Raw genomic sequence first — 23,615 nt, 5'->3', positions numbered from 1 at the left:
AGAAAATGAACAAAAAGATGTCCAAATAACTAGCATGTGAATGTGATTGTAATAAATGAATAATTTATTTCGAAATTTTTAATAAGCATATAGAGTATAATTTTTTTAAATTTCTTATATTGAAAAAATGGACAAAATAAATTAGAATATAATTGATTGATAATTTACTAATTATAAGTAAATGTAGGCATCCTAAATTTTTGGATGGGATGAATTATGACAAATGAAAACAATACAAAGTAATGTCGAATCTCCTATATTTAAAAATAAAATAGTAGTAGAACATAATTTTATGTAAACTTAATTATTTGATGGTACAAAATTTAGAAAAGGAACTAATGGGTGGAAGAAAATTTATTTGCTAAAAACAAAGAACACGACTAAAGAAAAAAAATTCAACATAATGGAGGGATAATTTTTTTCTCTTGAGGAGGTTAAGTAAAAAAAAATAGAGATTTTTGTTTTTTTGTTTTTTTTGGAGGAGGCGAGATGGCAGTGGATGGAGGAGAGAGGAGTTTGGATAGCAAATGTTTTCAAAAAAAAAATTTCACTTGTATCATAAACACATTTGCTAATTCACTTTTTTATATTTTCAACCACTTTTTTATCTCACATACATCACATCACAACAAGTATTACAGTAATTATTTCAAATAATTATTTAGAATAATAATATTCTATCCAAACAAAGTTAATTCACATCACAACAAGTATTACAGTAATTATTTCAAATAATTATTTAGAATAATAATATTCTATCCAAACAAAGTTAATTTACCGTAGTGCCAACCTAACACGACTTCAGCATGCAGCGCTACCAGACACCGAAACTTCACTTCACACAGTCAAGACTAAAATCGCTAAATCCTTTCCCCTTTCTCTTCTTTTCTCGTCTCGTCTCTGGTCTCCCCATTTTACAATTAGCCTATTCGAAGTTCTTCTGCTATTACAGTGTACCACCAAGCACAATAATACAGAATCTGTTAGTATTCTATTATCAATGGAAGAGAAAGAACAACCAGAGTTGATGCTGAAACCGTCATCCTCCAACTTTATAGCAGAATCGAATTCAATGGTATCCGCTACACTGGGCAGAGTTATGCACACGCTACTCGACGCTCGCCCCAAGAAGCTCCAACATGCAATCTCCAATCTTCACTCCCCTCCTAAACTTGCCCCTCTTAGCAGTAATCTAACAAAATTTGCACTTTTTTTCCTGCAATAGTGATTTTAACTAAGTTAATCAGTTCATTTACTTGTTTTTTTTTTCTGGGTTTTTTTTTTTAATTTTCAGTTTCTTTGGAGCAGTCATTGTTGTTTCTGCATAAGTACGTTGGGGATGCTGCTGAGAAGGAGGACACATTGGATGAAGTTCTTGTTCCCATGATTGAACATGTCTGTTTGGGATTCTTAGCTTCTTGTTTTCAAAATTTTGAGCTTTTTCTTGAAATTTTAGCCAGTTAAGATTAATATGATCTACTGGACCTCTTGTCTCGAAGATTTTGTATGCAAGAAAATAGAACTTTAGCTTAATTCTTTAAATTGTTATCTACACACTTTTCTACTGGTTCTTGGGGATTTTCTACCATGTTGTCTGTTTATCTGATTCTCGATTGATATTTAGCTTAGTTGTAAAAATTATGTTATCATTGTATCCAAACAATGTAATTCTGGGAAATGTTAATTTTTTCCTTTCATGGATAAAAGAAGATATTCCTGTACTTCAGTTCATCTTTTTGGTTTTTCCTTAAGCCTTTTTTTGTTTCTTTGGTATTTTAATCGTAGTGTTTTAATCCATTCTTTGATATGTCTATGACATCCATTTATTAACATTCTGTTGCGGTGTGTTTTATATGTTTCCTCTGACTTTCTCCCTGCAGTATTTGAAATTTAGGGAGTCAAGACACGGCAATCAGGCAATGGTGCTCCTCAATTGGCTTTTTCAAGATGAAGTTCTTTTCCAGGCTCTTGCAAGTAATCTAGCAGAGATTATATTGAGAAAAGATGACCATTATATTGCCTTAGGCTGGTGTTTTCTTGCACGTGATCTCATACAGTATGAGATTAGCATGAATAAGCTTATGAGCAATGGTAAGATCATTATTAGGTGATTGATTTTCTAAAAGAAGCATATTTTTGTTTACCTTTATTAGATGTTTACTACAGTTGTTCGTTTTTCATGCTATACTCGTATCTTAATGTAATTGCATTTCCTTTGTTTGATGACATTGGTGGCGCATTTAGGCCTGCTGTTCAAAGAATGGTGGTGGAGCTAGATGTCTTTGCTGGCTGATGAGTGATGTCTGTGATTGTTAATTCTGATTGTTAAATATGAGGATTGAGGCGACAGTGAGACTAACTTCATGATGCATGATAATAGGGTTTCAGATTGCTGTAAATGTTTAATACCAAATGGTTTCAGAATAGTAATAAAATGATACAAGAATAAAATAAAACGAAAGAATTGAAAACAGATGATGTCCTTACTGGAAGGGTGTTTGGTTTTGTAGCCATGCTGAAGTTTCAATGCACAGCAAAGGGTTGGGTTGTAAAGTAATAATGAGAGAATCTAACAACTCAGCTGAAGGATCCAAAGTTGTGCAAAAAGTCATGTAAACTGGTTATGATTGGACTGTTATTATTTAAAGTTACAATGGCCATGCCATTGTGCTTAGCATCATGCAAATTTGAAACTCATTTTGATGACTGAGATACCTACTGCACTTTTTGCAATTGGTAGAGCCATAGAGTTTTTTATCAAAAAAAAAAAAAGAGCCATAGAGGTTAATTTATTTTCTAATGCAGGAATACGGGAGAAGTACACAGCACTATTGAAGATTCTGTGTTCGTGTATCAGACATCTTTCAACCCTTATAAGCAGCGGAAGGTATGCTGTATATCCTATGTTCAAATGCTTGAGTGGCAAATTTATGTTAAATTCATTAGCTTTTGTGTAATGAGTTGTAATTGTAATGTTTGGGCACTTTCTTTATAGCACTTTGCAGGGAGGATTTGAGTTGCCAACTCGACTTGCAATTGCTTCGGCTGATTTTATTTTGTCGCTTACAGTAGCACTTACAAGGAAGGATCTGGTATCTGACTATAAGAAGGAAAAACTAATTAGTTCAAATTCTCAAGGTCGACCAGTTTCTTTACTAAATGTTGATTCTGATGAGGAAAAAGTGAAGGCAGACACAAAAGCTTCAGTAATCTTGAAGGACATGGGAACAAAATTGTTGCTTTGGGATCATATAGATGACCTGATTGTTCTTGTTGGGAGGCTTAAAGCAGTATGTTTTCAGCTCATTTTGCAAACGGCAAATTTTTATCATATCTTGCCCATGTTTGGTAGTTTTTTTGCATGAATCTGTGCTCTTTTTCATCTCTACTTTTTATGCTTAGTAGAATATAACAAATGATTTGAAAAGTGGTGCTTTAGACTTCTGAAAAAGAGAACATAAAATTTGAGAAGATAGCATATGATGTTTTTGAGATTGGCTGATACCTGTACGGGTGCATGTTTAATGAATCATTGATGATGAAGTGCCATAACATGATCATGTTAAAAGATGGCATATGAAGTTCTTAATTGCCAAGTTCTGTATGGATGCTTGTAGTTTGTAATTGTTGAACATCAAGAACCATGCTATGGAACTGTAGATTTTAATCTACAAGTTCTGGATGATGTCTAAGTCTTCTGATGGGAGGATCATTTTCTTCACTAGCAAGTTGTTTGATATACTTGTTAAGTAATTTGTTGAGGAATTTGGGCTTTGATTGAAATTATAAAACGGTTTATGAAGTTTTTAATTGAAAACTTTCATGCTATAATATGATATATGTATTTATTAGTTGACAAGTTCTGTCTGATGATTATAGGGCATTTGGTAAAACTGAAAATAGAAGGCTGAAATCTGACACTGAAATTTAAGTGCTGGAGTATTAATTTTCTAAATTCATTAAGTCATATCTGTTTGATAACCAGCTGAATTGCAAGCATATAATATGGGTTAACACCAATTTGATGCTTGTTTTTATATTAAATTAGTTTTGTTTTGATAGTAATTTTTTATACCAATAAATTAAATACTAATAGATAAAAAGTTTGTTTGTTTAAGATGAGTATGTGTTTAAAAATGTGTGTTTTGAGAGAAGAAAAATGCATGTTTCTGTGCATGAGAGGGAGATTATGTTTGAAAGTGTGTGTTAGAGAAGGAAATGTGTATTTCTGAGAGAGGGAGAAGAGTATATGTCTATTTATGAATGTGTGTGTGTGTGTGTTGGGGGGGGGGAGAGAGAGAGAGAGAACCCACATTTGAAAGTGTGTGGGCGTGTGATATAGTATTTTTCAGTCAATGTTGCTATATTGGTTTAAAAATTCAGCAAATTAATTGGCAAAAGTTTCACTTAAAGTTTTGTACGGATAGTAGCTCCTAATGTATTCAGAAGTAAGAGGACTCTGTTATTAAACAAACTTAATATAAACAACATTTATTTCATTAAGTACTTAATGGGGTAATCAAACACCCTCAAGTCTTGAAATAAGATCTGGAGGATCTTTTTCTTTAGTACCGGCAGTTTTTTAATAATTTGGTAAATGTTTTCTTAAAGAATCTGGGTTTTGATAGAAACAACAGAGGACGAATTTAAAATGTCATTAGGATTTTTGCAAGGGTAGTTAAGTGCCTTGATTACCATGCAATTGAATTGTATAGTCACACAGTTGATTCAGTTAATTTGATATGTTATGTTTGTGCTGTTGCTAATCAAGAGTTTGGAATTAATAGGAGAAACAAGAATTGGGCTGAGTTTAATTCTTATCATCTTAGCCTACATAAGAAATTGAAGTTGATTTTTGTTGCTGGTGCTATTTTAGATGATATTCGACAGTTTTATTTTTATTTGGCTATGGTCAATCACTTGTGATGCTGAGAATTGCCAAGAATTATGCACCCAATCTTGTTTAATCCGGGTTGGTTCGTGTTTGTTATCTGTACCTTTTTAGGTTTTGAATTGCTTACTTGTTGACCATTTGAAAGATTAAAAGTCTCTCAATAGAGCATTTATTGTATGCAGTGGAGCAGAAAAAGCAGGTCATTGCATTCAAGGGGGTTGGAGAGGGTATTTAAGTGGTTACAAGCCACTCAAACACGATATGTTTGCTGTCAAAATGAGGCAGGTGTTTATTAAGTTTGTTAAGTTTTTCTCATCATTTTTATCTTCTTTTAATTTCTGCTCCATTTATATCCTGACAATGTTGAAGGCAGACATGCAAATGTTGAAGACTGGAGTATTGCTTCTCTCATCTTGTTGGAAACATTATGGCATGCTGTCACGCTTGGGAGATTGCAACTTTTCTCGCGAATACAATGAATTGTTGGATGAGTACTTATCTGGAACTAAGGTAAATGGCACCACAGTAATCCTGGTACAAGTATCTGAGATCTCTCCTCTTCTCTTGCATATATTTTTCCCTTTTTAATTTTTTGAGTTTGTTAATGTAGTTTTATGCAGACAACCATGCCCATGAACCTGCTGCAGATAAAGATAGTGCAATTGAGACCATAAAGTTCTTTTTGAACTGCCTCTCTCTTCTGTTAGGTCGGTTGCATGAGAAGCAACTTGAAACTGCACTGGCTGAAAATGGATCCCTGCTGTCTGAGGTTCTTATTTCCCAGGTAGCATTTGATGATACTAAACTAAAGCAATTATTTCATCATGGATGTTATCAGCTTCCCTATCTTTAAGAGCATAAGAGGGAAGGGTTGCCTGCCAAAAGCAGGGATTCTGTGTCAGGCTATAAGTTTTTGATCCATTTATTAAGTTAAACAAACATTTAAATACAACAAATGTATGCAAGCTCAAAAGAAATTCTTTTTAATTATAGATTTTTCAGTCTCGATGAAAACAAAAAAATCATGGATGTTTTAAATGGGCTTACAAAACCTTTGATGACTTAAGCATGAAGCTTGTTATATGATTATGTGCTTTTGATATTCTGTCTGCCTTTCCTCTGCAAGAATTGCCTGGAAACTCTCATTTCGATCCTTTTACATATATGAACTCCCATATGCTACTGGTTCTACATTGAAAAAAGAAATATCTTGGAGAACTTGACGTCTTAGCTATACTAACGTTCTTTGAGAAAGGAATGGGCGATTATTAATAACATAAAATAATAATATTTTGTGGAAAAATAAAGACACTATTTAAAAGAGATTTGGTATAAGATAGGACACTATTTCGCTTGCATTGTGTTGAAAAGTATTGTCGTCTAAAGTCCTGATTTGTGGACCATATTTATGGAAGATACGTTTTAGTTGGTAAGTAGATTAGTTCAGTGGCGAATATGTTTTGCAAGTGCAGAGCATTGAATATCTAGCGGAGTTGGTAAGTAGATTAGTTCAGTTCTGCGTATATGCTTTGCAGGTGCAGAGTATTGACATCTAGTGGATTTATTTGATACTTCAAAAAGAAGATTGCAAAAGAAAATTTATTTTAACTGGTAAGTAGATTAGTTCAGTTCTGCGTATATGTTGTGCAAGTGCAGAGTTTGAACATCTAGTGGAGTTATTTCATAGTTAAAAAAGAAGATTGCAAAAGCAAAATTAATTTAGCTTCCTCTGTTTAATTATCACCTTCTTTTTAATTTATTAATCACCTTAAAAATTTCCTTGCAGAATATTTTCTAGGTGTCATCATGATTTTATCTAACGAATGGTTCTAGTTATTGACTCATTTTATGTGGTCAAATGACGAATGAGATACTATTTGACTTGCTTAAAGCAGTTCTTAATTGGGGTTATCCACGGATGGCTTGTAGAAATCTCAATAAAGCATTTGAAATCTAGTGGGTGGTTTCCAATTGGTAAGAAACTTTTTGAACTTTCTTGAAATGGTCTCTGAAGTGCTTGGAGGAAAAATTAAATGACATTATACAGCATTTGAATGCTTCAAAGGTTCCCAACAGTTAAAGTGGTGCTGTATCACAATGTCTGGGAAATGTTGTGGCAGCTTAAGTCACACCTTGATCTTTGTGTTGTTAGTGGAAAGGTCCTAAAGTGTTTTAAAACACACTGAGTTAATGATTTATGTGATGGAATGGAGTCAGAAAGATGATATGGACCTTGTGGGAAAATTTTCTACATGATGAATGGAACCCAAGTGAATTGATCCTCTGCAGGGAAAAGCTTCTTTAACATCAATATGAACTTAAAATGCTTGTTGTAGCATATTAGTTGTTTACCTGAATTGTGGAAACCAATTGCAATAGTAAATTTGCTACTTTGATTTTGACCCTCATTCTGGTTATTAATTGCTCCTGTGGCTGTTATATATCATATAGCTTGGCTTGAAGTTGATTAAATGGACACAATTATGAACCCCTATGTGGAGATATAAATTGTGGAAACCAATTGCAAGAGTAAATTTGCTACTTTGATTTTGACCCTCACTCTGGTTATTAATTGCTCCTGTGGCTGTTATATATCATATAGCTTGGCTTGAAGTTGATTAAATGGACACAATTATGAACCCCTATGTGGAGATATAGAGAAGTCCTATGCAGTTTGGAATCTACCAAACTTGTTAGTGGACTAATATGTTGGATTTTTTGTAGTTTCGCTGTGCTGATGAGGAAGTAATTGATAGTGCTGTCTACATCTTCAAAGCTGCCATCTTTAGGATGCCGTATACTTCATCTGGGGACTATAATGCCAATAGGAGAGAGATGGATTCTGTTCTGCCAATGTTAATACATCTTCTGGATGAGCGGGATAGTGCTGCAAAAGCTGTTGTCAAGCTTGTTGCAGAATATTGTTCTTTGTAGGCCCAACTAAGTTTCCTGATTCACTTCCTTTGACATTCATTTTGGGTTTGAACTTCTAAGCTTTCTTCCTCATTTGTACATGCCAGGCGCTCAGACAATTGTCGTCTCCAAAATGTTCTGAAAGGGCTCACTTCTGGAAACTTTCCACAGAGGATGAATGCTATTGATGTTATCTCAGATCTTATAGACATATCATTAGAGTCTAGTAGCTCACTTTCAGATCAGATGTGGTACGAGACTTTTGTGAAGGGTTTTTAGCATTCCCCCCTCCCCCCTCTCAACTCCTTAATTGAAACTTAGGTCTTTCTGAATTCACAGGCAAGATATAGCAGATCACTTGTTGGAATGCCTTGGTGATGAAGAACTAGTTATTCAAACACGAGCATCTGCACTGCTTCCTGTAATTGGTCAGTTTGAAAACATTGAAGTGCATTTTCAAACTTGGAGCATTTTTTTAATCATTTATTTATTTACTTTTTGGTGCAAATCAAATATTTGGAGAGTTAAGGGTTATATTTGTTTATTTAAAATTTATGTTTTCACATCTTGGTAAAAAAGCTTTGGGTTATTATAGTAGAGATTTCGCCTCGTGCCCAGGTTTCACTATTAAAGGTTCTTGAATATGACATTTGTGTGTTGTCAACTCTTTGAAACATCAAAGAAGTAGCATGTCATGTCATGTCACTAAGCCCAAAGCCAGAAGGCTTGAAGAATGTTCTTCTTTCAATGATTACCTAATTCTGTTCAGCAGCGCTTGATCTTTTAGTTTGTTTCTTCTTCAAACACTTACTAATTTCCTCTGCTGGCTTGTCTTTGCTTTGGTTTATCCTCATTACTTTGGAAGACAGCAATTGTTCATGTGCCTACATTTCAATGTTTTGCTGATTCTTTTTCTTTTTAAAATCTGCTTCTCATTTTCTTGTATGGAGCTGCAAGGACTACAATGCCTCTGTAATGTAATTTTTTTTAGTAGGATTGGTTATCTAATTGCCTTGTAATTTTGTTCTGGTTGTTCAATGAGCTGTATATGATTACGGCATTACGGCTTGTTTAGTTTATCCATTAATGTGATTAATATCTTGGTAATTATAGAAGATAAATAAGCGAAATCCTAAGCAATATTCTAACATCACGTCCCTTGATGCCTAAGACCTTGTAACTTTATGCTTTTGAATAAACTTTCACAAAGAATTATTGATCATGTACTTTTTTTTCCTGCTCTTCTAAGTCTGGAATCTCATGGTCTGACAAGTTTTCTTTTAAAATTTTGAAGCTAGTTATTTTGCCTATGCATTTCTAAGACCAGATTGGAGGAATCACTTGTAGTTAAAACATCCATGCACCAAATTATAATCCATTGTCCCTTTTTTACTATTTTCAGCATTCTCCTTGGTAATCTTTTCAATCACAATTTTATGCTTCTTCTTTTGTAGAATCCTGTTAGCTTGTTACAATTTGTTTAGACTGTGGATCCTGGCTTCTCCTATATGTTCTTTTTGTTGAGTTTTTTCCTCTGGGTTAGGGAACATCATTTATTGATTTGTAGACAGCACCAAGATGAAAGCCAAACAAGATGTAACTTTTCTGTGATGTGGTCCAAACTCCCATATTTCTTGAAGTTGTCGGATGTCCCTCTAGGCTTGTATTCATTGATCAATCTATTCTTTATTTCTGCAGATCCATCACTAACTTTGCCTGCTCTAGTTCGTCTTATTTACACATCAAATGAAAGGGTACAGTCCTTGGCAAGTGAGACGTTATTAGTAGTGCTGAAAACTCACAAGGAAGAACCTGAAATATTGTGCTTGCTGCTTGATTGTCTTGGGTATGCATCAATCTTTTTGCTGCAATTAAGGTTCAATAATTTCTGCCTACTCTTATCTTTAACCCTGAAAAGCAGTGTGTGTGCAAAGAGTACATTTTCTTTTTGGCATGCTTTGAATGAATCCAAAAATCAAGGAGGAGCTGGCTGCCGTAAAGTGAATTGGCAAAACAGGAAACCTTTTTTTAGTAATTTGTACGTATATCGGCCAATCATAAAGTTTTTTTCCCCTTTAATAAAAAGACTTCTTGGGAGAAGGGGGGCAAATGTGTTAGGTTTGTTTAGTTTATAGCATTAATATTATTGACATACTTTGCCTCTAAAGCTTAATCTAATAGAAAGATATTTGTGTTCGTCTTATTCTCAAAAGAGCCAATGAAATTATTATTATTTTTGGGCGCCAATGAAATTATTTATCTTTTGTTTATCTGAAATTCTGCACTTCTGGCTAAAGCTTTTGAAGCGTCTACTTTGTACTTTAGATAATATTTCTCTTTGCAATTATTCTTTCTATCAGTAGACTTTATACTTTTGAGGCATGTCCAATATCATGCAATTTACAAGATATCATATAATTTGTTTAATCATGTCTAATTTGGAGTTTGGATGTCTAAATGATGAACTTTGCGTCTCTGTCTCTCCACCGAACTAGAAAGCAAACAAAGGAAAAAAGAGAAATGGAAGAAATTTACAAAGCACTATACCGGAACTTCTAGATTTCAAAGCGTATTCTTCTTTTGCGTATGTATTTTCATAATGGTTAATATTGACATGTGCAGCAATCTCTGCAACACTTCAGACCCTGATGCCACAGGAGACACACAAGGTGTTCATTTTTTCTTTGTTTTTTGTTTTTGTTCCTTTCATAATATTTCTTCTTTTTGCCTTTTGATCAAGGGAACTTGTGTGATATGTACTGTGATTCTTTGGTGATCTTAAAGATCATTAGTCATAATGGAAGTACTAAGTGCCATCATAGGTCTTGATGATTAGGTAACTGATTAAAGAAAAGTCATCAAATATATTTTTCAAAGATAATGTTGGGATGGACACGGTGCCATGAGATGTTACATACTTTGCTGTAATAATAAAATTGTTGCATGAAGCAACACCACACTTAAATTGTTGGTGGTTTATATTTGCCAATGTCTGGGTGTGAATTAGAGGGCTGGGCACCATTCTGAGTATGAAGAATAGTAAGAAGGAAGTCACCATTGGCTGCTTTAGGAAAGGGTGTTGCCAAAATATTGAAATGCAAAGCTCCTTCTCTATCTTAAAACCCTTAACTGTAAGAAACCAGGTAATCCTGATCGATGTCTCCCATCAGTGTACTTAAAGGTTAATCTATGTGCTTTGAGGCATTTGTAGACTGGGGAATACTAGAGCTCTAAGGAGTACTGATGGCTGGTTGTCATTACCTGTAGCTATGTTTGGATACTGTGCCTCTTTTCTTCAGCTGGTACTGTGTTTTGCACTGTCTCCAAATCTTTTTGGCTCCGGGTACTCTGCCCTTGTTGTAGGTTGTTCCTTTTCAGTTTGTATCTTGAGAAATTTCTGTGTATGGTTCTTCTTCTATTGACTTTGTTCCATAACATCATAGATGTATCTGGGATATGTCTGAAGTATTTTTCCAGCTGCAGTTTGATATTTCAATTGGATATGCTTGAGAATTACTTGTAGCATGTTCTTAGTGCTGAAACACATTATGAGTTCATGTCTATTGAGACGATGAATTGAGATGGACTTCATGTTGGGAAGTATAATCAGATTTCTGCAGAGCTTGAGCTTGTTCTTGTTGGACAGAGAATTTTGGTCAAGTTGTTTGTTGAACCATGATCAATATTTATATATCTAGTTCCTGTGTGGTAAAGTAGAACATTCGCACTTGATGTTAGATTGAGTGGCTCTGTTGCTTGTACTTGTGTTTTTCTTGCTTTTGAATTAATGTAAGTGAGCCTATGACTGAATCCTATGCTTTAGAACTTGTTCACTTTCTATGGTAAGCGTTTTCAACATCAGTGAAGAATTGATGCTTCCAAATAATGCTACTTGAACAAAGTTCTCTAGGCAAGCACATGGTAATAATGAGAAAAAAGGGACTTATCTTAGCAATTAGTTTAGTGCTTATTTGCTTACCTCTTTGTTTCTTTCGCCCTCTCAAAAGTGTGTTTTTGTTTTTATTCTATTAGGAGCAAAATTGGACAGTGATAGGGTGCTGAAGCTGTTACCAGAGTGGTCAAAACTGGTAAGTTTGTTATCCTGTAATCTTTAAAGTGTTTTTCATATGTACTTAGTATAGTTTGTTGCTTATGTTCTTGTTATTTTTAGGTAGCTTCTTTTTTCACTTCCTTACCCATTAATTTAGATTGAAATGGGGTTGTTGACGCTAAAGGTTTTCCTTGATGTATGCTAATGCCGTTAATGTATTTATTGTGTTATAATCATCTTGTCTAGCTGGTGTAATAACAGTTGTACAATTCTCGCTTCCTGTCTGAAAAGTGGAAGAAACTCAGAACAACATTTAATCTTTTGGGTTGATGCTGTGTTTGACTCAGTGCTAGATCTGTCTTTTTTTTTTTCCCTACCACTTATCTAAACCAAAAGTTTGACCTGCAACAGGGATCCTACTTATTTAGTGTCAAGAAGGATGCCTCTTTCAAATGACAGTTAATTTTGTTGTAACCTTTAGTATTGATTGCTAGATTTCACATAACGTTGCAGTCAGGCTGCTTGCCATTTAGCACATAGTGCCAGCCATGACTTGCCCCCTTTCATGGATGGCACATTGCCTTGTGCCAATTAGGCCATTTCATGTGCTTTTCTTACCATTCACTCTGACTGTTTTCGTGAGCCTTGGAGACATCTCCTGACCACAGAAAATAATGTGCATTTGAGCTTGTTTATCCAGAAATTTGAATGTACCATGTAATTGGTTTGCTTAAAAAATTGCGTGATGTATGGAAACCATGCATCCCATATTGTTAGTTAAAGGGTGAAGCTTGGGTGTTTTTTAAGGACAAAGTTGTGGATTGAAATAGGATAATGTGGATGATATCTCATCTATTCACATGCATTTGATCACCAGAAGAGAAGTACATATCATATGGTAATGGCTTTTTCATGCAGCCATCCTTGAATGGGAGGTTGTGGTGATGTATGGAAGTAGGGTCAGATGTCACATTGTCACACCTTTTAAGGTGTCTCAAGGACAAAATCCTAACGCCTAGTGCACAAATAGCACCTGAATATCTGATGATGGATTAATAGCATCTTGCAATGTTTTTCTGCATTTCTACATTGTAGAGAGGAATTCAGAATCAACATGCATAGTTCTTTTATATTGTGGAAGCTTGAGGTCTTTGTACAATGCTGAAGCATAGTTTATGTAGATATGTGAAACTTGGCAAGGACTAAATTTCATATTCAAAGACTTTAAAAAATTTCCTTGGTTGTAGGACAGGACACGATTCCATCTTGTAACCAGTGTGGAATACCTCTTGTTGGTTTATCTGTCAAGTAAAATTTAGTTCTGGCTGATTGGTGTCTCAACTCTATGATCCTTGTTTTTGTACAAGCCACGGTGCTTCTATCTATGGAATTCTCAAATTTGATAGTGTTATGTAGGATAGAGTTATAAACGAGTTGAGAGTTGCAAAGAAGTAAGGGGATGATTAGGGGAAAATTTAACCTCTCGGTCTGACTAATGATCTGAAGCTGTAAATAGATCATGGAGTAGGGGCATCTGTATCGGATGAGTTATGATGGTCCGTTCCATTTCATTTATCGTCTCTCTCTCTCTTGCTTGTAAGTTTGAATTTTTCAAATTTGAGTTCTGCGGCCAATTCAGTGGCTTCGTTTTGGTTAATTTGTATAATCTCAGTTGGTTTCTGCAAGTTAATGGTTTTCTTTTGTGAAAATTAGGCTTTGAGAGATTCTTGGTTTCCATCACTTGCTGCTTGTAAGTCCCATTTTGTATGTTTATCAGTTACAGTGTGGCCTTTCTGGCTTCTAATGTGAAGGTCTCCCAGCCTCTCTCTGATCTTTGTCCTCTTGAAAGATGCTTTTTCCTCTTAGAACTGTCATCAGTCTTCTGCAATTCTTTAGGCATGTTTTCCATTTACAGCTAAGAAGCTTTTATTTGTTTCTGAGCATCTTATGATTCAGCATACTGTGGCCTTTTATCATACACTGTTTACAGTCCCTAAAGCACATGAGCACACTCATGGAGTTGGTCTCTTAACCATTACTTTCCATCCATATTCTTCTTATGCTTGTTTCTTTCAAGTGCTACCCATCTCATTCATATACTGCCCTTTTGGTAATTTATTTATTTTTTGAAGTCAGCATCAAATCACAGTTCCTCCACCCTTTCCCTTCCATTCATTTCTCATAAAATGTATTGAGCAATACCGTACGCAGCTTTTTTGCTGAAAATCTGTTGGGCACATGTATTCGCTCAAAATGTTCACATAGGTAGAATACGAAAGGTTGTCAGATAGTTGCATTTTACCTGTTTTGGCAATACTGACTTGTATGATTCCTTTTCCATTGCCTTTGCACCAAATGTTGAAGTCCTTATATTTGGATTTCCAGTGTAAATGAGTATAGGTGAATGAAAATTTTCAGGTTGAAGATTGGAACGTGATGATCAGTGCATTGTTAGACAAACTCTTTGCAGAGCCATCAAACACAGTTATTGTGCGGTCTCTCAGTTACATCAGTGAACACCTGGCAGACTTGGCTGATTTGGTCTTTGATCAACTTCTCCTGTACACAAAAGGGCAGAACAAGTATGTATATCTTGTTTCATAATTCTTCAATCTGATCCATGGGAATCATATCCCGGAAGTTGGTAGTAGTCATTTGTTTTCTCAAAAAGTATCATTACCTTAGGAGCTGCTATTTTCTGTTGCATTTGGTTTGTAATCCTAGGTTTATGTTACTATCTATGAACCTGAATAGGAGATTAGATCGATTAGAACTGTTGTTCCAGTTTTAGGTTCTCTGCATATGGCTTCAGGTTGGTTGATGAATTGCTATAAACTGATTTACAAATTTTGGTATAAAAGGTTTTCCTGCCAGCAGCTTTAGTGATTTAGTTATTAACCACATTTGGTCTTCAGTAAGGGAAGCGGCTAGGTCCTTGTTTAGTTACTTCTAGTTGAGTGCTTTCTGAACTCAGTTTGCATAGGTCTATGGTGCTCAATAGGGTTCTGGGCAATTTTCAGTCTCTTTCTTGCTGTAATACTGCTTTATAAATCTGTATCAAATCCGACAATTTATAATTTAGAATGGAGCCATATGAACTCTCAAAGCTCTCTCCCTGGATCTCATGCATCAAAGATCATTCATCAGCTGAAATAACCTAAACCGGAACTGTATAAACTTCACAATTCAACAAGTGTGCTTCAAAATTGGAGTTTCCTTTCTTTTTTTTTTTTTTTTTTGAAAATCTAGTTGGCCTGTCTCTTATTGAGATAATGTTACTTGGTGAACCACTAATGTTGAATCATGACATCTGTCCTGCATTTCTTGGCTAGATTTGCATCAAACATGTTCAGGCGTTCTATTTTTGTTACCCTCTTATTTTTGGTTCTCTCTTATTTTTGTTCCACTGAACATGGTCGGGTGTTCTCTTTTAGTTGCCCTCTTATTTTCGGTTTCCTGGTTGTCTATTTGGTTAGTCTCAGCAAAATTTGTCTGCTTTATGTTTTCATTAATTTTTTTTCATAATACACGGTATTATTATTGCTACCTTCTATTGCAAGTATTGCTTTATCATATGTAGCTATTCAGTGGAAGGAATTTTTTGCACTATCTTGGTTCTTCCAAATTCACTTTTTGTGTCATTTCCTTAAAGAATGCAAAAACTTTTGAGCAGAGGAGAGCATCAAATTTTTATCATGTCTAGCTAATACAACTGCAGAATTCCTTGCACCTGATTTTTTCCATATTAACTTTTTGTGTCATTTGTGTAGAATGGAAATGGCAAAAATTTGTTAGCATGTAAGAGCATTGAAATAACTTTATCATTATTATTATTAATTTTCTGATAAGCACTTATATTTCTCTGTTTGAGCATAATTTGTTGCATGCGTTACTCTGCATGAAACGCTTCATGCTTTGCCATCTTTCTAATGCAACTAGAGGAACTATTGGTACATGTTAGCATGTCTGATACTGTTTGAATCCTGTTCTTGGCAAATCATCATTCTGTACATCATGTGATCAACAGTTGTGTTCGTTTGGTTTGTTGTGTTTAAAGCATCAGAAAAAGTTATTTTTATCTTCTTTTCTTTTCTTTTTTTCATTTTATACATTAAGTTAACTCTTCTGGTTTTTATGTCCATTAAATTTATCTCCTTCTTTGGCAGCATTCTGGAGAGCGTTTCCAAAAGGGAGAGTGGGACCTGTCAAGATGTTGATTCTTTCAATTCTCTTTTTAGTCGCCTTTGCCCATTACTAGTAATCAAACTGCTCCCGCTAAAAGTTTTTGACAATCTCAGTTCTCCTTTGGTTTATGGGCATTTGAAGGAAAGTGTTGTGCATGGTACGTCTACTGTTGATTTGTCTCTTGCTATTGGTTTTTGGTGCTTCATCCTCATCATTTAATAGATATATATACGCATGTGCCTAGTAGTTAGTCTCAAGCCCATGCTCCTCTTTCTTATAAATAATTAAAAATTCCATTGGCCGATAGCTTGTAGTGATGTTATTCGAACATTCTATTAATCTTGTGAACACTCCTGCTGTCAGGACAAGTGACCGATATACTTGGAAATAAGAGTTTAACTCTATGTGATGGGTGATGATTTTATAGATAAACAGTTAGTCTTAAGCCCATGCTCCTTTTTCTTTTAAATAATTACAAATTCCATTGGCCGATAGCTTGTAGTGATGTTATTTGAACATTCTATTAATCTTGTGAAACGCTCCTGCTGTCAGGACGAGTGACTGATATACTTGGAAATAAGAGATTTAACTCTTTGTGATGAGTGACGCATTTATAGGTGGATAAAATGATATTCTTTTTTTTTCTTATAATTTCTGATAGGCCTTTTGTTGCTCGCATTTTTTCTGAAAAGATTTTGAAACATAAGATTTGACAGTTTTCTTATTGATACTGAAGGAGAATCCATATGGATATCACATTGCCTATTCTCTCCCTCTTTTTTTTTTGGCTAGAAAGATATTTAGTGCCATTCAATGTGCAGTTGTTATCGTTAGTATATAATTCCATTGTTCAGATATGCAATTATTCATTTTATAAGCATTTTGCTTTTTCACTTTGAATAGGTAATGGCATATGTTCTAACTTGAGCTTTTATGTACTTTGTTCTGCCTTCAACCAATGAGTAGTCCATCTGCTATTTCTTTGGACTTACATTTGCTTTCCCGCTATCTATGCTTCCAGATACTGGACGTCTAACCATAGATGATAGTGAATGCATTGGTGCGCTGCTAATTGATAGGTTTGTATATAAGAATAGGAATTCTGGAGCTTCTACTTGTAAAAAAAGATTATTAAGTTTATAATTTTAAACCTTTTCAGGGCGTTCAACAAGTTTGAATTCGAAGATGTTCGGAAACTTGCAGCTGAACTTTGCGGGCGCATGCATCCGCATGTATGTAAAGAAGTACAAAGTTTATTTTATGTTTTAGCTTTACACTCCTGCCAAACTCCGTTATCCGTGCTGAATGGTGTTAGTTTCTTACATGTGGTTTCAATAACTATTGTCCAACTCCCTACTGTATGGTAATGGTTGTCTAAGATATTGTTCTAATGTGGGTCTTTCACCTTCAAACTGATTAGTGGCCTCTAACCATGTTTATGGGAAAAATTGACTCAATACTTTTCTCTACGGATCAAGGGAACTGCCTGGTGGTTATGGGAGTATGTTAATTTTTGCACTTTGGATTTGAAGTTTGTGAAGTTTGTGCATGACTATTGCTTGTGTTGAATGAGCAACTAAATTAGACCTTATCTTAATCTTAAGGTGGATATCTGATTAAGACAGAAAATGAAAATAGTAGAAATTGAAGAAGCCATAGAGAGGTGGTTTTGCTTATGCTCTGAATCAAAGATCAACATGGTTATTTTAAGTAAACAGTGAATGAGATGGTTGTTTCAAGAAAATAGACCCTCTTGATTGGAATGGTTACAGTGCAATGTAGGTGCATTTTTAAATCTCTCGTGTAATGTTTGTGCACAATAATAAAGTCATGGACTTCTTACACGTTGCGGAACTGGGAAGACTGGTTGGTTGTTGAAGCAAAGCAACTTGTCAATTGCTGTACTATTTGCTAGTAGAACTATAGCAAACCACCACAAGATTTGGTTTAACACCCTTGGGGGAGGGGAAGAATTCTGGTATATGATTGGAAGCAAAAATGACTTTTATCTGAGCTTGCTTTACAGAGAGTATTGAGTTTCAGAATCGTGCATTTGAGTTTCAGTTTTCAATTGACTCCTCCTGTTTATGACTTGTCCTTTCATCGCAATCCACAGACCACCAGAATAGGCAACCATTTAGCGTCTCTCCATGAGCGGATACTATAAATGTCTGTCTTCCATTTCATTTGCATGTTGAAAAACCAGCTTAGACATTCTTTTCCCTTGTAAAGATTTGCCCAAAGACCATAACTTTTTGTGGAGCTTGCTGAGCAAGGTAGCAACATGGACATGAACTCCCTCAACAGGAGGGTGGCCTTGACAGCCATCTGTAGTGAAAGAAGTTGGCTGAAGAGGTTCTTTTGTTGGGAACAATTGTAAGATTTCGTAGAGAACCATCAATAAGTGTCCTATGTTTCTCTTCATCATTGCATCCCAAACTGATGTTACTGAATATTCTTTTTGCTGCCCCAGCTTGCAAAACCTAAACGTGTTTCCTCAGCTACAAAGTCTTGCCAACTGCAGCATTCTTATTGGACAAGACTGAGTTCCTTAGTAAATTAGCCAGTTCAAGGAAACCCATGCTTCACTTTACCTTCAAGGTTTTGAATTGAGCATGATCGAATAGTGTGAATCATCTACTTGGCAGTAACAGTGAGTTACCAGAATTGTCTTGCAATTGCACCCCCACCCCAAAAATTCTCCTCATTTTTATTCTGTGTCTAACCTCTCTTTAGTTCTTAGTCAATCCTGAATAGTCCTACTTTTTCAAGTTGGGACTCTAAAACCATAATACGTTGCTGTCCTTTAAATACTTTATATACAAAATGAATGGTAGTCTAACATGATCCTCCTTTATGCCTTTAAATTTCAAATAGTCATTATGGTGGCCTGATGTATTTCTTACTTTCTTTTGAATTGTTTTTGTTTTCAGAACTTTCTTATTGATGAAGGAAGTATAGCATTGCTTGCACTCTTTCTTATTGTTTTTACACAGTTAAAAGTTGTTGACATTGCGCAAATAATGTGTCCTATGGCCAAAATTACCTTATGAGTACAATAATATAGATGAGTAATTGTAAATTAGTGCATCTACAATCTATTAAGTAATCCCTTTTTGTTAACGGGACATGTAGATGGGGGAGGTTGCTGTACCAATTGTAATAGAACTTAACGGAGTCAATTTGATTACTTCCTTGATGTGTTACTAGATAATTCAGTATTGCTGCTCCTTACAAACATACTCATGACCAAATGGTGTTCATAATTATTTTTGTTGAAACCATAGTTTAGTTTGCACGAACAGGTAACTTGATAGGCTCTCCTTCAGCTTTGGCTGCATTTTCTCATACTGGATGTGGATTAGGCTTCCGAAATTTGTGGTGTGCACTGTGGATGTGTGTTTCAACACTTAAACCACTATAATACTGACCATGGTGATGCTGCAGGTTTTAATTCCATTAATTTCTTCACAACTAGAAGTTGCTGCAACAGCTGAGGACACAATGAAGATAAAATCTTGTCTTTTTACAATTTGCACTTCGCTCTTGGTATGGAAGTGCATGTTGTCCACACATTTGTTATCAACTCTTTTTACAACTTATAAATTATCATTTCAACCTTTTGATTATAGGTCAGAGGCATGGATTCATATAAGCATCCTGGCATGAGTGTAATAAGGAAGACTATAAATACCATTTTATCTTGGCCTTCGATGGATAAAAACGATGGTGAGTGCTTGATGATCTCTCATAAGGTGTAAACTTTAAATCAGATTTCTGATGGCTGCTCGGGAATCTTCAGTCTTGAAAGCACAACATGGATGCATTGATTGCCTGGCATGGATGATGTGTGCTGAACTAGAAGGTTTGAAGCGAGGAAGAAGTTCAACTAAAGATGAAGCACGCATGATTGATATGGGCCTATCTTCAGGTTGGATTTGGCTTCTTGTGTTCTCTTTTCCTTCTTAAATCATCTGGAAGAAACCTATTTATGTTAAAAGCCACTCATGCAGGGAATGTTGCTTTAGAGAGCTCAGTCTGCAATTACGTGATTGGACTATTGACTGCCAATGCTAATGATTCTGTTTCTTCTGGATTGGCTAAATGGAACACGGAATCAGAAGCAAAGATGCACATCTCATTTCGTCTTTGCATGGCTAATGTCCTCATTAGTGCTTGTCAGAAGGTTTCAGAGTCTGGCAAGATGCTATTGGCTCAGAAAATTCTCCCACCTGTCATTTGCTCCACCAGGGTATTTCGTGTTATTATTTCACAGGTTTTCCTATATGAGCTTGTCATTCTTCCTGCTCATCTCTTCATTGTTGGCAGGCAATTATAGAATCTGAAATTAGGGCTGCCTGCAACCAGGTTCTCTTCTCTGCGGTGTACCATTTGAAATCTGCAGTTCTTCCTTACTCCGCCGATATTCTGAAGATTGCATTAACTTCACTTACAGATGCTATGGAAAAGGTAATACGGTGACCTTTAATATGTTTGGATGTTGCTCATTGGAATTGCAATACAAGCACACATACACATGCACATGTACACCTGTGTGCTTTTTATGCAGACAGATGCATGCACGCGCACAGAGTTTATAACTGATGTACGACAATTGTAATTATTTTACCAACCATAACTCAGCCAATATGGCCAGGCCTAAATGGTGCTCTCTCTCTCTGACACACACACACAGAGATTTAGGAAAAGTTCAGAATGATAGGAACAAAGGAGGATTTAAAGGCATATATAGTCCTTCCCTACCCTTCCCCCTCCCCACCACCCCCCCCCCCCCCCCCCCCCCCCAAAAAAAAAAAAAAACCGCCCAAAACAATTTCCATCTCTGACACTCATGCACCAAGATGTGTAAACTGAAAGGGATTTGGTTTGAGGAAAGAAAATTCAACATATTGGAGGAATTTTTTATTGCTCTTGAATCTCTGATGTCTGGGTTCAGTAATAAATTTTTACTGGAAAACGTTTTGTTTTCTTTCTGAGGTGCGTGCTACCTTTTGACGTTCCTATGAATGTTTGTATCCTGTCCATTAGGTGAGGATAACAGGTGCCAAGTTATTGGCTTCTCTAATGGCAAGTGAGGAAGCTGTTATCGACAATATTTCAGGGGGACTGCTGGAAGCAAGAACATTGCTTCAAACAATATCCACATCAGATCCTTCAACGGAGGTCAGGCAACTGTGCCAGAAATTGCTTGCATGTCTGGCGTCCTAGTAACTTGTTTTTGTTAGTTTTCTTTTTAGTAGGCTTCTGATGAGGCTAAGCATTTTTGTCCTTTTATCCGTGTATATTAGGTAGAGTATGGTCCAACGTTGAAAAACATAAGCTGGATGTATGTTGTTTACACATCATGTACATATCTGATGAATGGCAGTGATATTCTGCAATTTCCTCCATCTCCGCCTGCATTTTATTTCTGTTTGTGCTGCCAATTTTTTTTTTTTTTTGGGGTCACATTTCAGCTAAATCGTGGAGACATGCATAGTATTTGATGACCTGCGAGGTGGAGATGCTCCATAATAAGAAACTTAGAGCTTACCTGGAAGAGATATTATAGAAAACCTGCGTGTTTATAGATGTTCATTTGATGATTCAATAAGAATCATATACCTCTGTTTTTTCATGCCTTGATTTTTAACCAAGCCGTACCATTCAGCCTCTAGCCTTCAGTTAACTTCTTCAGAACTTTTACCTAGAAGAGGTATCAAAAGCCCATGTTTTAGATGGTCATTTCGATTATTTAATTTCTTGTGAAGGAAAATCCCCATCTTTGTTATTGGTAAAGACAGCTTGTCTGCCATGGGGATTCACAAGTCTTTCTTCTCCTTATAGTTGCTTTCGATCTGCATTTGGTGGAGGTATATAGTCAAGATAGATGCATAGATATGGTACTTGGTAGATGCATAGATATGGTTCTTGCATCCTAGGAGATACACGTACACGAAAGATCAACACATGCCCCTGACCTTATAGACACCCCATGTAGTACAATTTAATCAATGTTTCCAAAAATTTTTTTTTTCCGAAACGATAGAAATTTTATAACATCATAAGCTGTACAATTTTGGAGCAAAGGCTCCTATCTTTACAAGAGTGCATTTAGCACTATGGAGTGGCGTAATTCCACTTCATGTCACAAAAATTCAAAAGAGCAATTTTGCTCAAACTGTAGCATGGGCTATCAGTTTCTTCATTCAACCTCACAAAAGAGCACATTCGAAACCACAAGGACATTTGCTGGACATCCTCCATAATAGCAACTATCGCTATATTCCCAGTTTTTCCATTTTGAAATTGTGTCATCATCTTCCTGTTTTCAAACTGTATGTTGATTTTCCTCCATCCTTTCCCTGCTGCCTTGACCATGCATAATCTCACTGCCTCTGCCAGGTCTTGATCTTTGTTCCCTGACTATCTTTCTCTTAGTGACCAAGCTGCTATCCCTTGGTTTGCAGCATTCAAAAGCTGTGATGCCAATGCCAATATTTCCAAATATCTTTGCAAAAATTCAGTGTTCTTATAACTTGATTGTTGGTGAAAATTTTTATATTGTTTTAAATAACTTTTTTTTAGAAAACTAATTAAATAAAAAAAATCAGTTTACAAAATAGTTAAATTGTGGTCATATGCTCTTAGGACCAATCCAGGTCTATGGCGATGTTTACCTACTTGAGAATATTCAGCAGTGAAAGGTCCACCCATAGAACTCGCAAGTGTAGTGTGAAATCATAAAATTCCAGCCCCACTCAGGTTATGTTTCTAAACTAATCATGAAATGGTGATTGTGTTAAATATGTGTTGACCAAAATTTTAAAGTATGCTGCTCTTTGTTAAGAGTTTTGGAATTTGAAAGCGTTGCTTATGAAAGTTAGCATATGCCATCTGATCAAGTTTTGGAGTTGATGCAAGATGTCGGATAATCGGCAAAACTACCGGTGCAACGCCTGTTCTAGAAAATGTAAGAGCTGCTTCTATTGTTGTTATTCTTGTGACTTCAACCTTGATAGATATCTTGTGTGCCTTTTTTCAAGGCAAATTGGAACATTTAAGTCATGAACATCGATTCACTTGTGATACATGTGGAACAAAAGAAGACGAGCAATCCAATATTTATGCTACCTGTCACTACCGGATTCATAGGACTTGTGCTTTGCTACCAAGAATCAACCATCGAAAGCCTGACCAGCATCCTCTTTCTCTTTGCATATTCCTTTCCTATAGAAATTCTGCAATTTCCTCGACCTTTGCCTGTATTTTGTTTGGCTTTGTCCCGTCATTTTATTTGCTTATTTCAGCTAAATCAAGGAGATGTATAATATTATCTCTGATGTTTGCCGGAGAGGTCCAATTTCATCGCACTCCCAAGCTTGAGGACCTGTGGCAGCTATTGATCATATAGTTAGTTAATCCCTATAGCAAATGATCTCAAAAAATAATAATAATAAATAAGTGCATAAAAGATCAAAGATTCCAAAATCTGAGGAGTTGTTCACAAGACAAGACTGGCTCCACCACTGTCCTTTACTTTACTCAGGGCATAACATTTCTCAAATGGTC

At 35.7% G+C, this 23,615-nt stretch overlaps 1 protein-coding gene across 2 annotated transcripts; it reads left to right on the top strand.

The window, feature by feature from the left end:
• Window positions 1–837: 837 nt before the first annotated feature.
• On the top strand, window positions 838–21,454 carry LOC113697450 (uncharacterized). Of its 2 annotated transcripts, none has more exons than XM_027217067.2 (24): window positions 838–1,187; window positions 1,295–1,395; window positions 1,881–2,091; window positions 2,806–2,887; window positions 2,996–3,290; window positions 5,077–5,179; window positions 5,268–5,404; window positions 5,505–5,678; window positions 7,619–7,824; window positions 7,915–8,058; window positions 8,147–8,235; window positions 9,506–9,653; window positions 10,430–10,476; window positions 11,840–11,895; window positions 14,277–14,440; window positions 16,025–16,200; window positions 17,065–17,122; window positions 17,203–17,275; window positions 19,491–19,592; window positions 19,676–19,772; window positions 19,846–19,974; window positions 20,057–20,295; window positions 20,373–20,513; window positions 21,093–21,454. In XM_027217067.2, exons 1-24 carry the CDS (start codon window positions 1,001–1,003, stop codon window positions 21,270–21,272), a joined length of 3,339 nt encoding a protein of 1,112 aa, XP_027072868.1. In that variant the 5' UTR covers window positions 838–1,000; the 3' UTR covers window positions 21,273–21,454. The 2 variants fall into 2 exon arrangements, with proteins under 2 accessions (XP_027072868.1, XP_027072866.1); XM_027217065.2 differs by having other exon boundaries at window positions 9,506–9,683.
• Window positions 21,455–23,615: the final 2,161 nt, after the last annotated feature.

This window comes from Coffea arabica, chromosome 6e (assembly GCF_036785885.1).
Source record: "Coffea arabica cultivar ET-39 chromosome 6e, Coffea Arabica ET-39 HiFi, whole genome shotgun sequence".
NCBI lineage: Eukaryota > Viridiplantae > Streptophyta > Magnoliopsida > Gentianales > Rubiaceae > Coffea > Coffea arabica.
The sequence above is the reverse complement of the archived record's forward strand: the minus strand, read 5'-3'. Positions and strand labels throughout refer to the sequence as shown.

Coding starts and splice junctions, on each gene's coding strand:
- LOC113697450 (XM_027217065.2), top strand. CDS start 1,001: ATGGAAGAGAAAGAACAACCAGAGTTGATGCTGAAACCGTCATCCTCC. Junction 5,405..5,504: donor AGTACTTATCTGGAACTAAG/GTAAATGGCACC, acceptor TTGTTAATGTAG/TTTTATGCAGACAACCATGC. Junction 10,477..11,839: donor TGCCACAGGAGACACACAAG/GTGTTCATTTTT, acceptor TTATTCTATTAG/GAGCAAAATTGGACAGTGAT.